General features: G+C 40.5%; 1 protein-coding gene across 3 annotated transcripts; it reads right to left on the reverse strand.

Annotated features, from left to right (window-relative positions):
• Nucleotides 1–3,419: 3,419 nt before the first annotated feature.
• Nucleotides 3,420–16,855, reverse strand: PTP4A2 (protein tyrosine phosphatase 4A2). 3 transcript variants are annotated; one of them, XM_017857061.1, is made up of 5 exons: nucleotides 16,733–16,855; nucleotides 13,622–13,714; nucleotides 9,138–9,268; nucleotides 7,167–7,241; nucleotides 3,420–5,903 (listed from the first exon to the last, which is right to left on the reverse strand). In XM_017857061.1, the coding sequence occupies exons 1-5, from the start codon at nucleotides 16,826–16,828 to the stop codon at nucleotides 5,795–5,797; spliced, it is 504 nt and encodes a 167-aa protein (XP_017712550.1). In that variant the 5' UTR covers nucleotides 16,829–16,855; the 3' UTR covers nucleotides 3,420–5,794. The 3 variants fall into 3 exon arrangements, with proteins under 3 accessions (XP_017712550.1, XP_017712552.1, XP_017712551.1); XM_017857063.1 differs by lacking the exon at nucleotides 13,622–13,714; XM_017857062.1 differs by lacking the exon at nucleotides 7,167–7,241.

Below are 16,855 nucleotides of genomic sequence, written 5' to 3' on the forward strand. Positions count from 1 at the left end.
GTCCCAGCTACTCAAGAGGCTGAGGCAGGAGAATAACTTAAACCCGGGAGGTAGAGATTGCAGTGAGCCGAGATCGCACCACTGCACTCCAGCCTGGGCCACAGAGCAAGATTCCATCTCAAAAAAAAAAAAAGGGCTGTAAAGACTATGTCTCTCCAAAACAAAAAAAAATATTTTATTTTTGGAGACAGAGTTTTGCTCTTGTCGCCCAGGCTGGAGTGCAATGGCATGATTCTCCTGCCTCAGCCTCCGGAGTTGCTGGGACTACAGGCATGCATCACCATACCCAGCTAATTTTGTATTTTTAGAAGAGACAGGGTTTCACCATGTTGGACAGGCTGATCTCGAACTCCTGGCCTCAGGTGATCTGCCTGCCTCAGACTCCCAAAGTGCTGGGATTACAGGCGTGAGCCACCATGTCCAACCAAAAAATTTTAAGTAGCTGGGCACAGTGACATGCACCTGTAGTCCTAGCTACTCAGGAGGCTGAGGTAGGATCGCTTGAGCCCAAGAGTTCAAGGTTACAGTGAGCTATGATCGTGCCACTACACTTCAGCCCGAGTGACAAAACGAGACCCTCAAAAAAGTTATGAGAACTTACCATTGGGGTGGATCCTTTTTTTTTTTTTTTGAGACAGTCTCACTCTGTTGCCTAGGTTGGAGCACAGAGGCACAATTTTGGCTCACTGCAACCTCTGCCTCCCAGGTTCAAGCGATTCTCGTGCCTCAGTCACCCAAAGTAGCTGGGATTACAGGCATGTGCCACCACATCCAGCTAATTTTGTATTTTTAGTAGAGACAGGGTTTCACCATGTTGGGCAGGCTGGTCTTGAACTCCTGGCCTCACGTGATCCGCCTGCCTTGGCCTCCCAAAGTGCAGGCATGAGCCACTGCACCCAGCCTCTGGTGATCTTTACATGGGCTGTTCCTGTGGAGTCAAAACGCTCATTGGTGCGCGCTCAAAAGAAGTACAGAGTATAGGTAGATAGCTCTCAAGTTGTACTAGAGAAGAGCAAAGAAAGGGGATGGTAGCTGAAGCGGCAGATGTGGGGTCAAACAAGGATTTCTTTTAATATGGTATTTTTAGTATTTAATACTTTTAGTATTTAATAAATACTAGCATGTTCGTAGGCTCATGGGAATGATCTAGTAGGGGGAAAAGGTAATGAGCAGGACAGAGAAGCAAAATGGCTACACATCAGGGCCCTTTGAACAGGTAAGGGATGGAATTTAGCACACAAGTGAAAGAGCTTGCCTTAAATAGGGCAAGGACAGGCCGGGCAGTGGCTCATGCCTGTAATCCCAGCACTTTGGGAGGCCGAAGTGGGCAGATCACGAGGTCAGGAGTTTGAGACCAGCCTGACCAACATGGTGAAACCCCATCTCTACTAAAAATACAAAAATTAGCTGGGCTTGGTGGCACGCGCCTATAATCCCTGCTACTCAGGAGGCTGAGGCAGGAGAATCGCTTGCTCCCAGGAGGAGGAAGTTGCAGTAAGCTGAGATTGCGCAGCAAGCTGAGATTGCGCCACTGCACTCCAGCCTGGGTGACAGTGCAAGACTCCATCTCAAAAAAAAAAAAAAAAAAAAAAGGGCAAGGACAGTCTGTCTATAGTACTATAAGAAAGACAGTAGCACAGATGCAGGTGGGTGAGTAGATGTGATGGTAGGAGCCTGTGAAAATTTTATTTCTAAGTTTAAAAAACACTCATAAGCTGAGAGAATGGCAAAGCTGTTAAAAATTTAAGAGGAAGTGTAAATGGGATAGAGAAATGTACTAGGATTGAAAGGTTTTGAGGCCCATGTGAGGTCATAGCTTTATTTTTCAAGGCAGGGTCTCACTATGTTGCCCAGGATGCCATGCAGTGGCTGTTCACAGGCACAATCATTTCACAAGGTAGCCTCAAACTCCTGGGCCCAAGTGATTCTCCTGCCTCAGCCTCCTGAGTAACTTGAGACTTAATAGGTGCACACCACCTGGCCCCAGGAGGTCATGACCTTAGAGAGACTGAATCAGCATATTCAGTTGCATAAGTACTTAAGTGAACAGAAAGTGGAGTACCGAACTTAACCAAAAATGGAGTTTAGCCAGGGAAGTACAATGAAACAAGAGATGGGGCAAGGCTGAAAAGCTGAGTGATTGCCACAATGAATCACAGAGTCTAAGCTAGGTAATGAGGGACATGAAAAGGTGAAGACGACAAGTGACAGGATCAATGAATTCTGAGACTGGTCTCACTGTCACCCAAGATGAAGTGCAGTGGCACAGTATCGGGTCACTGCAACCTCCCATGTTCAAGCAATCCTCTCACTTCAGCCTCCCGAGTAGCTGGGACTGTGGTCCAGATGGTAGTGCGCCACCACACCCGGTTAGTTTCTGTACTTTTTGTCAAGTCGGGGTTTGGCCATGTTGCCCAGGCTGTGGTTCAATGAACTATAAATATCATTACTATCATCACCCACTGTAACTGTTTTATGTCTACATATCTGACGCCCCCTCCAGACTGAGGTCCTCCAAAGTGAAATGAGTGTCGCATCTTTTCCTAGTATCTAAGCATGTTGTTAGTTGGGTGGATGGATGCTTACCCATAGTGAAAGGGAAATTCCACACTCCCAAGTTCTGATATATTAATATAGAGTTGTTACTTCCTCACTGTTAATACGAATTCAAGTACAAAGTTGCAATGCTCCACCAAAACCTATGGTATAAATAAGCTGGGTACAGTGACAGGCTACTCAGGATGTCCACAGTATGCGATGACTGAGTCTGTGAATAATCACTGCACTCCAGTCTGGGAAGCACTACATGACTGTCTCTAAAAAATAATAATCTATGGTATAAACCAAGCCTTTGACAAGATGCTGAATTCCTACAGGGTTGTATACAAGAATTGAACCAGAAAATGTACCAGATGTATCCCAGCTATGGTTAAGTTGGCTCTTACTAACACCTTAGTGACATAAAATCTTTGAATTTTCAAGCCTCTATTTTACCTCCTTGCAGTAAACTAGCAGGACCCAAAACAGTCCTTGAGAATAGCAGGCAAAGAAAGGGGAACACATATAAGTGACATTTTGTTTTTGTTTTTTTGAGCCAGGGTCTCTGTCACCAAGGCTGGAGTACAGCGGCACGATCACAGCCTCAACCTCCTGGGGTCAAGTGTTCTTCCCACCTCAGCCTCCCAAGTAGCTGAGACTGCAGGTACACACCACCATGCCCAGCTAATTATTAAAAATTTTTTGTAGAGATGGACTCACCACGTTACCCAGGGTGGTCTTGAACCCCTGGGCTCAAGTGATCAGCCTGCCTTGGCCTCCCCAAGTACTGGGATTACAGGCATGAGCCACTGCACCCAGCCTAAACTCTGCTTTATAAGCACAGACATAAATTCATGAGGATGGAGGAAAAAATGCACAAAGAGCGTGTAAAATACGTTTTATTGTTCTTTAAAAGGGTTCAGGGTTTGGTTTTAAATCAGGCTGCACACCTTTCAAATCAATCTGACATCTCTATGTCAAACTGGCTTCAGCTAGCAATACTTCATTAAATCCAAAAGAAAAAAATTGCTTTAATTTTAAGGAAAAAAAAAATCCAGTTTTAAGAACAATTAACATTAGTCTTTAAAACAAAATGAGGGCTAATGTTTCATGTTGCTTTACACATCCTTCTCCTCAATACAGAACCAGGAATGTAATTTTCCTATCTCAGGCAGGCACCGGTACTGATGGACACTGCGCACGCACGCACACAAGCACACACACACACACGCACACGCACACACGCACACCCTCCCCCCAAACAACAAAATTCAGAGTATGTCAAAGGGAAAAGGTTTGTTATTGTATTGATCAAAACCCAGTGGAGTCAATACCATCTATCTTAGCAGGTATGCTGTTTTGATCTTGAGTCTATATTAATGGAATCTATTGTTGTGTTCTGAAATAAAGAATTTTGGATATACTATTATGTTTTAAAGTCCTATAAACAATTTCAAAAAGCATTATTTTGTTTTGTTTTCTGGGATGGGAGAGGAGAGAATCTACAGATTTGCATTTAGTTAAAAATCAAAACTCCAGCAATAGGAAATAGGCAGTTCACATAGCCGGCCAACATTTGAGGTATCATCAGTGTGAGACAAGGTCCCGGTCTGTTCCTACTGGCCTAGCTGACACTAACAAAATGGGAGGCTTATGGCTCTGTACAGCAAATTCCAGCAGGACAAGATGACTTTAAGCCTGTATTCAGAGCCTTAGAAGCAGGGCACTACTGAGTATGTAATATTTAGAGAAGAAAATAGTGCAAGAGCCCCTGATGATGCCCCTCTACCTGCTTTGTCCATGCAGCTTGATCGTAACTGCCTTCCACAAAGGAGCAGAAAAACAGCTTTTCTAGATCAGTACGCTAAACCCAGCAAACAATCTGCAAAAATGGTACTACACCACTTCACAAGCAACACAGTCCCTTCGCTACTCATTGGGTTGTGCAATGTCTCTCTTCTACCCTGTTATGGCCTGTGGACACATGCTCACTAGGCATCACTGTTGGTTTTAAACCAGGGATTTTTTTTTTTTTTAATCTCCAAAGAACCTAGTAATAACAAGGCAATCAGTGGTTAAACTGAACTTTACACAGAGGGCAGTTTGGAAAACACACACAAGCATTTCTCAAGTCGAAAAATGTGAATTTCCTGCTACTCCTTTGATGGTTCCTGAAAATTCAGAGAGTATAAGTCCTAAAATAAAAATTTTAAGCTACCAGCATTCTCTGATACTAGACAGAAAATCAGAGTAACGCTACAGCCCACAATTCTACAGGGTGTAGAAAGTACGCTCACTCCCTGGACATCTTTATTGATGGCCCGGAGTCCTCCCTTTTAGAAGACAAGTTTCTGGGATATCCACTTAGTTTCACTGGTTAGGGAAGAGAAGAATTTGACTCAGCTAAGTTGAGAAGAGACTCCTCTTAAAAATGCCAATTTCCCCCACTAATTTACCAAAATAAAAAACACAAACAAAAGGCTTCTTCTGGCTAACTTTGCCTAGTATTAGATAGGGTTTTTGAGGAAAAGAAACTAACATGAACACCCTTTCATCAGTAAAAGACTAAAAACCACCTGATCATTATAATATATATACGTGCCTGTTTTTTTCTTTTTTATTTTTTTTTTTTTTTTGGTGTTTTTTTCTTAGTTTATCTAAAGTGCCCAGGTGGGCTTAAGGCTGCCAGACTGCACGCCACATCTACAGCAACAAGGGCTTCTATTCCATCTACAACTTGGATCAGGGGAAAAGGGAGGTGTTAGGAGAGAAAGAAAAAAGGAGGGAAAAATATGACCACCACCCTCCCCAACAAAAAAAGGGAAAAAAATCCCACCACAGGGAGATCTAGTGTCCAAGCCATAATGGAGAGTGTGCTCCCCAAAAAGATGGTTCTGCAAGGCTTAAGTGTTCTGTCTGGTTTTCCTTAGAGACCTATTTTTGGAAACAGAGTTTAAAAGACAGGAGATTTCAAAATAATTCAATCCTGGCAGAAATTCAAACTCCAAAGCTAGGAGCAAAATCATCCTTCACTGAATTAATTCCTTTTCTCTTTCTCTTTTCTTAAACATTTTATTCATTTTATAGAGAGATTTCTTTTTTGTTTGCTTTTGTTCCAATCATTAGGAGAGTGGTTGAGGAGTACTGAATCCATCACTACTTTGATGACACAGGTAAGATTCCAGATTCACATTTCCAGGTACCAAGAGTTCCCTCTAAATGCCACAATCAAGTAAGCCTTCGTTTACATGTCTTTCTACTGAACACAGCAATGCCCATTGGTATCTCTGAAGCGTAATCGCATCTTAGGTCGGTATTTCTCCAAGTAAAGCAGCTGTTTGGAATTGAATGCTCCCCTTCTTTTTCTGAAAACACAAGAATGGCAAACTTTATCACGTAAAAAAAGAGCTGTCTGATTCACTGAAATGCATTATTTACATCCGAAGGCCTTTCTAATTCCACACAGCTGAAAACCAGCGTATTTCCCATACTACAACACTTCTTAAAGAGATAAGTTGCAACGTGAACTTTCTAAGTCCTCCTAGAAGGAATAGAAAATTTTTTCTTGCTGACTGTCATTTTAGTCTATTAACCATTTAATAAAGATCAGAATAGTTTATCCAGAAACATCTGACTACATTCTTCCAATTAGACTGATATATTCTTCAGATTAGAGTTGGTAGCAAGTTTTTAATTTAGGATGCTAAAAAATTATATTCAGATAAGAAACAGGTTCAAGACATACACAGATAGCATTCCTTGAAATGTGTTACCTTCCTAGCCGCTACCATGTATTTCATGCTCTCTGTCGCAAATAGTCTTTTCTTTTGTTTTCTTTTTTAAAAGGAAGGGTTGAAAGGGAAAGGGCAAGACAAAAATTGTCAAAGAATTCTGCATAACAAAATAGCATGACCCGTTATTCCAGATCAATGTCAAGATCCTGCATCCTGATTTTGTCCCTGAATCGATCACTTAAGAGGTCCCACATAAGGCCAGGCGTGATGGCTCATGCCTGTAATCCCAGCGCTTTGGGAGGCCGAGGTGGGCAGATCATGAAGTCAGGAGATTGAGACCATCCTGGCCAACATGGTGAAACCCGTCTCTACTAAAAGTACAAAAATTAGCTGGACGTGGTGGTGCGCACCTGTAGTCCCAGCTACCTGGGAGGCTGAGGCAGGAGAATCGCTTGAACCCAGGAGGCAGAGGCTACAGTGAGCTGAGATCGAGCCACGGCACTCCGGCCTGAGCAACAGAGCGAGACCCCATCTCAAAAACAAAAAAGAGTCCCAGGTGATTAACTGTTCCTCTATACATTCTTCTTGCCTCCTCCTAATAGAGAATTGTATTTGGAAGATATTTGGAATCTATTAAAAAAGCATTTTCGAGATTCCTAGATACTTAAACAATATACTGGACACAGTCTATAATGTCCAAATTAGAAAACTTTTTAAATCTGGAAACCAGCTGTACTGAGTCTCTATCACCTGCTCTAAATTTTTTACTTCTTCAAATACTTTAAGCCAAAAAAAGCAAATTATCCCATACTATAAATGAATATCCCTTCCATAATTCCTTCCTCATGCATGATCTTGCCTTCTGTGTTTCTGAACACAAAACTTCATACTCACTGTCTTATAAACTGAACTGCATCTTCATACTTCATTCCACATTCAATCAAAGCAAGTGCAACCAGCACAGGTGCCCTGCAGAAAAAACCCATATGTAAGTATCCATAAGTCTTGGAATGAAGGATTTTTAAAAACCTGTAACTGCTTATTACCAATGCAATACACGAGCTTCTTTATCCTATATACTAAAGTAGCTGGTATCTGCCTAATATAGTAAATATATCTCATCATCATAAATTCTATGATTTTTTTTGGCGGGGGAGGAGGGGGGGACAGACAGACAGGGTCTCGCTCTATCACCCAGGCCAGAGTGCAGTGGCACAATCATGGCTCACTGCAACCTCAACCTCCCAAGACTCAGGTGGATCTTCCTGTCTCAGTCCCTCAAGTAGCTGGGACTATAGGTGCCCGCCACCATGCCCAGCTAATTTTTGTATTTTTAGTAGTTAGTAGAGATGGGGTTTCTCCATGTTACCCAGTCTGCTCTTGAACTCCTAGGCTCAAGCAATCTGCCTGCCTCCACCTCCCAAAGTGCTGGGATTACAGGTGTGAACCACAGTGCCCAGCTTGATTATCTACTTTTAGTAAAGCACAAAATTCTTAAACCTTAAGAGATCTTCACTCTTTAAAACATCACATTATATATTAAATTTTCTCATCACTAGATATTATCAAAAATCCTTCATTGGTCTTTAGCCATTATCACAGTAAAATAAATGGCCAAACACATTACGTATCTCCAGTGTGTCAGAATTTTCATTACCAAACTTTTTTTTTTTTGAGACGGAGTCTCGCTCTGTCGCCCAGGCTGGAGTGCAGTGGCTGGATCTCAGCTCACTGCAAGCTCCGCCTCCCGGGTTTACGCCATTCTCCTGCCTCAGCCTCCCAAGTAGCTGGGACTAGAGGCGCCCGCCACCTCACCCGGCTAGTTTTTTGTATTTTTTAGTAGAGACAGGGTTTCACCGTGTTAGCCAGGATGGTCTCGATCTCCTGACCTCGTGATCCACCTGTCTCGGCCTCCCAAAGTGCTGGGATTACAGGCTTGAGCCACCACGCCCGGCCACCAATTGATTTTAATATTTCCTTATCAAATGCTAAAAAGGTGCTAGACTTTTTCAAGTAAATCCTTTTGATGAGCTAGGAAAATGCCCAAGAATTGATGACTAGGAAAAGTTCTATCTTTTAAAAAAATTTAACAAAGGAAATGATGTTTTTATAAAGCCCAATACAGGGCACCAATTTTGGAATACCTAAAACTAGGATAGCTACTAGTTATAAAACTGTCAAGTTACAACATTATCTTCAATCGTCAGTATAAGGACTAAAACTTCTAACCTTATGAACGAACAGTACCACACTACAAAAAAGGAAAATAGCAAACAAAAGGGCAGAGCAGAACTAACAGCCTGAGTCACCACCACCTTGAGGCAATGGCAGCCTACACTAATGTTCTGAGTCAAAGTGTGCATCCTAAATTGGCATTTAATCTGCTGTTGATGACAGCGTTGCAACACCATTCCAAGCAATGCTCAGGGGAAAAGGTTTTAAGATCAAAGTCAATTCTTGCCCATACATCTCCTTTCAAGAGTTTAAAGTTCAGATATTTGTTCTCTACCTATTAACTTCCCATTCATCTCAGTCCAAAATTACCCATGTATAGATTCATCAAACTCTAAAATTATTTTAATTTTGTTGCCTATTTCAGTGACCTGAACTTTTGATTACTTGAAATAGGGAGAAAAATAAAACATCCACTAAATCCAGGCTGGCATCAGAATCAGACAACCAGATGAAATGAACAGACTATTCTGAGAAATCATTACACTAGTTTTTCTTCTCATTTCCTTTCCTTTCAGGTAATTTAATGTTACTTAGTAAAATATATGCAAATACCTACCAAAGTGAAACTTTCAACCAACTTAGTCATGGTAATGAATTCAGACAAAAAGGGTAATAAGGGTAAGAGTTTACCTTCCCAATCCCGCAACACAATGCACTGCAACACAGCAACCTGGCTCTTCACGAAATTTGGTTTTTAACAGGTTTAACCAATCATCTACTATCTGATTAGGGGGTGGAGCTCCATCATCAAATGGCCAATCCTGAAAAGAAATCACTTTTTACATTAAATTGATATCTTCTCCAAGATTAACATTCTAATACAGAATAGCTGTGCAGAGTACACACGGCAGGCCTAACTGAACTAACCGCACTATATATACCTATTGTTAACACAATTCTGATCATTGCTGTAAAATAATCCAGGATTGAAATTAAAGTCTGCCAAATAAATTAGCCTTCTCAATGCAGTGTCACACACATCTAAATTTACAAAAACTTACAGAAATCTCTATCAGAGTCATAAGAGCTAGTGTTCTCCCAAATATGATATCTGAATATAGTAATTAGACATAATAGACAAAACTGTAATTAAAGCCAAGACAAAGTAAGAGAGGACACAGCACATTTGTCAACATGATTTAAAAGTCCACTCTGGGCCGGGCGCGGTGGCTGAAGCCTGTAATCCCAGCACTTTGGGAGGCCGAGACGGGCGGATCATGAGGTCAGGAGATCGAGACCATCCTGGCTAACAACGGTGAAACCCTGTCTCTACTAAAAATACAAAAAACTAGCTGGGCGAGGTGGCGGGCGCCTGTAGTCCCAGCTACTCGGGAGACTGAGGGAGGAAAATGGCGTAAACCCGGGAGGTGGAGCTTGCAGTGAGCTGAGATCCGGCCACCGCACTCCGGGCGACAGAGCCAGACTCCGTCTCAAAAAAAAAAAAAGTCCACTCTGGCAAAGCATACCAACTGGTGTTTCATTGGTCTCTACAGATAACTGAAGATTATAATTGAAGATAACTAAGTTATGACATCTTTAGAGAAAGGTTATCTGATAAGAAATCTCCAATAGTTAGCAAATCATAACAGAAACATACTACCATCTTTGTGCTTATTAAAAGGCAAGCAGCAAATATTTTTAAAGTGCTTACTAAATTATATATGTCCCCATTTAACAAGGACAGTGCTGCATGACAGGGTCCCAGGCAAATGGAGACCATTTTGTCAAGTATCCCTTTCTCTTTCTGTATTCACCTATTTGGGCTATCTTTCAATTAAGACTAATCCCACAAGCATTCACAGTATAGGCAGGGGTTTATCTTCCTCACTACTTAGCAAGAGGTCCTAAGAAACCAACACAAAAGGGGAGTGGAGGAGGGGGACTGTGGGCTGACATTTTATAAGCCTTCCCTCCTCCCTTCTAAGCTTCAAGGACAGAAACGCAAAAACAGGAATTTTTTTTAAAACATAAGGCTATTCTAATGAGATTGCATAAGGACACTTTAAGATACTAGAGGGGGAAAAAGAAAAAAGTGACAGAGCATTAAATTGATTCTGCATTCATTATTGGCACCACTAGAACACTTCATGTAGCCCATTAGCCATAACAGTACATGTTTGAGTTGACAACTACGCCCCGTAATTAGACTGTCAGTGTTATTATAAATGGCACTAGAGAGTTTAACTGTAAATAGCAATAAAACCAGTACCTTAGTCAAGAGCTTACTTCCTCTAATACTCCCTAAAATGCACCTAGTTAAGAAACAACATAAAACATGCTTCACTTACTCATATAAGTACTGTCTACTTTTAAAAAATCATTAATCATTTAGAAACATTTGACCCTCAAACTGATACAGCTAAAACCACCATTAGTCTATTCCAACGTGTGTCTGGTTTGCAAGAGCATTCAAAGGATTGACAGGCCTTATTTGGGGATATCCTCTTACCATGAAATGTTCCAAAACCCTCTTCACCTAGCAAAAGTAGATTAACTCTTAAAATCTCTGTCTGGGAAAAGGAAATTCCAGGCTTAAGGCTAAATGCCCTTGTTTTTTCAAGTGTAAGTTAAACCTTTCATTTCATCTGATCATAGCTATTTATTTATTTGTTGGTTTTTATTATTTTTTTTTTAATGACTTCTTTTCCTCTGGGTAGATACCCAGTAGTGGGATTGCTGGATCAAATGATAGTTCTACTTTTAGTTCTTTAAGGAATCTCCACGTTGTTTTCTACAGTGGTTGAACTAGTTTACATTCCCACCAGCAGTGTAAAAGTGTTCCCTTCTCATCGCATCCATGCCAACATCTATTTTTTTTTTTTTTTTTATGGCCATTCTTACAGGAGTAAGGTGGTATCATATTGTGCTTTTGATTTGCATTTCCCAGATCACAGCTATTTAAAACAAAACAAAAACCTAAATTTAAAGGCCTGGAATAAATCTTAGGCCTACCATTATCTTCTACAAACTAGTTCAAGTTCTTTAGTTCATTTCTATTTCACAAAGATGTTTACCAACAGTACTGACTCAAACAGACTATGGTCAATCCAGTCATTTTCTCACTATGCCATCTGTCAAAACAAGTTGATTTTTGTTCACTGGAGAACATATTCATAATGCAGCAAAATAAACTTGTATGCAGCTGATTTTCAGAAGTTTAAATTTTATTACTATTTTTTAAACACAGGACTGCATTTGACACGTTTATACTCATTCCCAAGTGATTTCCAGCAGTGGACAGTAAAGTCATTTAGAAATCTGACTGCAAGCAAATTATTACCATGCCAAACTATTAAAACACATTATTGATTGACTGATTGATTGACAAGGTCTCTGTCACCCAAGCTGGAGCACAGCAGCACAATCACGGCTCATTGCAGCCTTGACCTCCCGGGTTCAGGTGATCCTCCCACCTCAGCCTCCCAAGTGCTGGGACTATAGGCGCATGCCCCCACGTCCAGCTAATTTTTGTATTTTTCGGAGAGAGAGGGTTTCACCATGTTGCCCCACTAGTCTTGGAACTCCTGGGCTCAAGTGATCCACCCACCTTGGAATCCCAGAGTGCTGGGAACAGGCATGAGCCACCACACGGGGCCCTAAAACTTTTTTTTTTAAACACGTTTGGCTATTTAGTTTTTGTTTTCACCAAAATGGATATGAGGAAACTTTATGGATCAGATATGAGAGAACTGCCTTACCAACAGGTCATTATTCTTTTTGCATCAACTGCCTTCCCAACCACTGACCAATATAATAAAGACTACAGAACTACCTCTCAATAAGCAGGAACATAACCTTAAACCAGTATCTTCCTTATTACCTTCTTCCTACCTAACTACCTATATAAAATCTCCAGTTCTCTTCCTACTACATAACCTTCCCACAATCAAACCAACAGCTCAAAGACACCTAAAACTACAAGAACATTTCATTACATGCTCCTAAAAGCTGCTCCTACAACTTAGGGAAGAAAGAATAAAATGTTAACTAATCTGACACTCCCATTTGCTATAAGGAAACAGCCTATTTTGGTGCTAAAAAGGAACTTAATTTAAAATAATTCCAATCACTTTGTACTCAAATTGAGCTAGGTAGGAAATCTAATCACCTAAAGCTCCTCAGAAACCTAACAAAAAGTATCAGAAACTATGCTGATTACTCTGGAGCAAGATGCCTTCTACCTCTCCTCATCCTCTTATCCCACCTTTTTGCCCCCTACAAGTTATCCACAAAATATTAAGTAACTAATCTTGTACTTGCAAAGTGGCAGAGTTCCATATGGACTTAAGAATGTCTGATGGAAATTACTTTCGTTATATTCAATTAGTAGCCAAGAAACAAAGCTAAATATTGCATTAATTTCCTAAAAAATAAAAATTGCAAATTTACATTTTGTTAAAATAGGAGCACTAAATTTTGTTTTTTATTAGTTGAAAATACTATGATTTTAGGCTTTAAGAGCACAAATGAACAAAACTCCCTATTTGTTAATCCAAAGGAATTTGAAAGACTGCTATCAATAATGTATTTTCTACTACAACCTTAAAAAATCCCAAAGTACTACTGCCAGGGTGTTTTGTTTTGTTTTGAAACAAGGTCTTACTCTGTCATACAGGCTGGAGTGCAGTGGCATAATCAAGGCTCACTGCAACCTTGACCTCCTGGGCTCAGGCGATCCTTTCACCTCAGCCTCCCAAGTAGCTGGGACTACAGATGTGTGCCACCATGTCCACCTAATACCAAGTTTTAAATTTTTTTTTTTTTTTTTTTTTTGAGATGGGGTTTCCTTCTGTCACCCAGGCTGACGTGTGGTGGCGTGGCCACAGCTCACTGCAGTCTCAACCACCTGGGCTCAAGTGATTCCCACACCTCAAAAACCCAAGTAGCTGGGACCACAGGTGTGCACCAACATGCGCCACCAGTTTTTTAATTATCTGTACAGATGAGACCTCACCACATTGCCCAGGCTGGTCTTGAACTCCTAGGTTCAAGTGATCTTCCCACAATATTGGGATTATAGGTGTTAGCCAGTGCACCTGGCCTAGTTTTATAAATATTTATGTTTGAAAGATACAACTTGTTTGTCGTGAAAAAGTTAAAGACTACACACTCACTAGAACATGGATTCCTTCTTTTTCAACTGGAGCTTTATCATATGTAGCATCACAAACTCGAACCAAAGTCGTCACTCCATACTTCTTAAGTTCCTTTAAAAAAAAAAAAAAATTATAAGGGAACTTGTTTTTGAAACCTACAGCCAAAAACGTAGAAATGTACTATTACAGGCTGGGCGCGGTGGTTCACACCTGTAATCTCAGCACTTTGGGAGGCCTGAGGCAGGCAGATCACAAGGTAAGGAATTCGAGGCAAGCCTCACTAACATAGTGAAACCCCGCCTCTATTAAAAATACAAAAATCAGCTGGCCGTGGTGGCACGGGCCTGTAATCCCAGCTACTCAGGAGGCTGAGGCAGGACAATCGCTTCAACCCAGGAGGCAGACATTGCAGTAAGCCGAGATCGTGCCACTGCACTCCAGCCTGGGTGACAGAGGAAGACTCCGTCTCAAACAACAACAACAACAACAACAACAACAACAACAAAAGAAATGTACCATTATAAATTGAAACAATGAGATATCATTTTTAGACAAAGATCAGAATTGTTCTCACTGTGGTTACATACTTAATGGACACTCATGAAATCTCAGTGGGAGTGTGAGTAAGACTCACCTTTCTAAAGGGCAATTTGGTAGCATAACACAAAAACTTACACAAAAGTTCACATACACTGTGACCTAAAAATTCTACTTCTGGGAGTTTATACAAAAGAAATAAAGACATATACAAAGATTTAGGTAACAGCATGTTCACCACAAACTGGAATGGTGAAAAATTAGAAACCACATTAATTGTCCAAAAATAAGGGAATGATTAAAGAAGTATGGCACATCCATATAGTGAACACTATGACAGCTATAAAACAATACCAAGGAGGATGGGGAAAGATTTTAAAATATATAGTGTGATCCTATCTGTATGTGTATTTATGAATATACACAGATATATGCAGAGAAAAACATCTAGAAGCCAATTATTAACAATTAAATGTTGTTAAATTTTTTGCTTATCTGTATCTTATTTTATGAAATAAACACTGCTTTTTTTAAAGAAATAAAATTCTGAAATTAGGAGAAAAGTGGTATATTAAAAGACAGCTAATGCAATTATAGCCAGAAGCCTTGCTCCTTTAAAACTCCCTATGGTGAATGCCTAACCCAGTGACTACCTATCTTCAAGGGGCTACCAACATCTTTTTTATAGTTGCAGGAGGACAGTGGTCTGTGCCACTTGTGAAGTCTATGGCCAAAGAATCCACAAGTTGAAAATAGTACCACATAATTCAGCCAGGCTTAAAGCTAACTGAACAATATGAAGGCACACCAGGCCTAGAATCAACTTGTACACTGTGTATACAAAGTTAAGAAGTTCAGGAAATTATAAGTATAAATAAGCAAGCACAGTGATATTCTTTAAGAAGGGTCCATTATTTAGTTATTTAAAGTGTAAAATTATTTTAATTGCTAAAGGACTTCATTTTTCACAAAAAGGCCTTCTTACAATACAGACTCAGGAAAGGTAGAAGTATTAAGTCAGGAATTTTAAAAATGTTTCAAAATACAAATAAAATCCCATTAAAATAAACTCTGTAATAGTCATTCATTGAAAAGCTGTGATAGAATTTCTTATGGTATTTGTGACATTAAACAAGTCAAAACCTCTTGCGGTCTCAGTTTTGCCATCTATAAAATGAGAATCACTAGGAGTTCACCCACCTTTCTAAGTCTACTCCATAAATACAGCAAGAGAAATCATTTAAACTCAACAACCCAAGAATGATGAAAAAGCTTATGTTCTGGACAGACGCGGTGTAATCCCAGCATTTTGGAAGGCCGAGGCGTGCGGATCACGACGTCAACAATCAAGACCATCCTGGCCAACATGGTGAAACTCCGTTTCTATTAAAAATACAAAAATTAGCTGGGTGTGGTGGCGCATGCCTGTAGTCCCAGCTACTTGGGAGGCTGAGGCAGGAGAACAGCTAAAACCTGGGAGGTGCAGGTTGCAGTGAGGCAAGATCATGCCACTGCACTCCGTCTCAAAAAAAAAAAAAAAAAAAAAAAAAAAAAAAAAAAAAAAAAAAAAAAAAAAGGCCGGGCACAGTGGTTCACGTCTGTAATCCCAGTACTTTGGGAGGCTGAGGCGGCAGATCACAAGGTCAGGAGATCGAGACCATCCTGGCTAACACGGTGAAACCCTGTCTCTACTAGAAATACAAAAAATTAGTTGGGCATGGTGGTGGGCGCCTGTAGTCTCAGCTACTAGGGAGGCTGAGGCAGGCGAATGGCATGAACCCAGGAGGCAGAACTTGCAGTGAGCCGAGACTGCGCCACTGTACTCCCTGGCGACAGAGCGAGACTCTGCCTCAAAAAAAAAAAAAAGAAGTTTATGTTCAAATGTTTGCTCAAAGAAGTACAAAGAGTTTTTTCTCCTACCAATAGAAAAAATATTAAGGATCCGACATAAAAATACTACCTGTACCACCTTTTCCGTCCCCCAAGTTTCTGGACCCTTGCATACGATTATTACAACTAAGTAGTCTGGTGGTGTCTTTTCATCAAAGGTGGTTAGAATATCTGAAGTACGTACAGAATGGTTTTTAGTGTCAGACACCTAGGCAAGTACAGCATGTTCCACCACATACTATGTGCCACTATGCAAATTACTAAATGGCTCTGAACCTGTTTCCTCATTGGTAAGAGGGAAATAATAATGGTATCTACACCTGATAGGATTTTTGTATTTGTGACCTTAAGCACAAACATTGCTTGTTGCATAATGTTTAACACTGTTTATTATAATGCTGGGTGCATACTGTGTTCAATAAATGTTATTTTTATGACTGCATGTTTGACCAAAAAAAACCTGTCAATAAATGTAGAAAGGACACAGAAAAAAAACACTACTAGATACCTCTACAGTTCCCAAATTCCATAAATGTTCTTGAAAAAATCTGCTGTAACTAACCCAACCCAATTCAAACCAGGATTGGCAGGATGACCATCCACACTCCGAATACAGAAATAAATGGCTTTGTGCTAAGAGAATTTTTTAATGGGATTTTACCTAGAAATCAATCCAAAGAGTAGACCACACTACAATCTTACCTCTGTGAACTTGTTGAGAGTAGCATTGGTAGGGTTGTGAGTTATCAGAAAACGCATGTTCTCATAGGAGATCTCCACAGGGGCTGGACGGTTCATTATGGCAAATAAAAGTGTGAGCGTGCG

Source organism: Rhinopithecus bieti, unplaced genomic scaffold (assembly GCF_001698545.2).
Source record: "Rhinopithecus bieti isolate Rb0 unplaced genomic scaffold, ASM169854v2 scaffold_44592, whole genome shotgun sequence".
NCBI lineage: Eukaryota > Metazoa > Chordata > Mammalia > Primates > Cercopithecidae > Rhinopithecus > Rhinopithecus bieti.

Excerpts from the sequence above, each read along its gene's own strand:
- PTP4A2 (XM_017857061.1), bottom strand. The coding sequence starts at position 16,828 with ATGAACCGTCCAGCCCCTGTGGAGATCTCCTATGAGAACATGCGTTTT. Across the intron at positions 13,715-16,732 it reads CTCTCAACAAGTTCACAGAG|GAACTTAAGAAGTATGGAGT; the intron begins GTAAGATTGTAG and ends TTTTTTTTAAAG. Across the intron at positions 7,242-9,137 it reads TGTGTTGCGGGATTGGGAAG|GGCACCTGTGCTGGTTGCAC; the intron begins GTAAACTCTTAC and ends TTTTTTCTGCAG.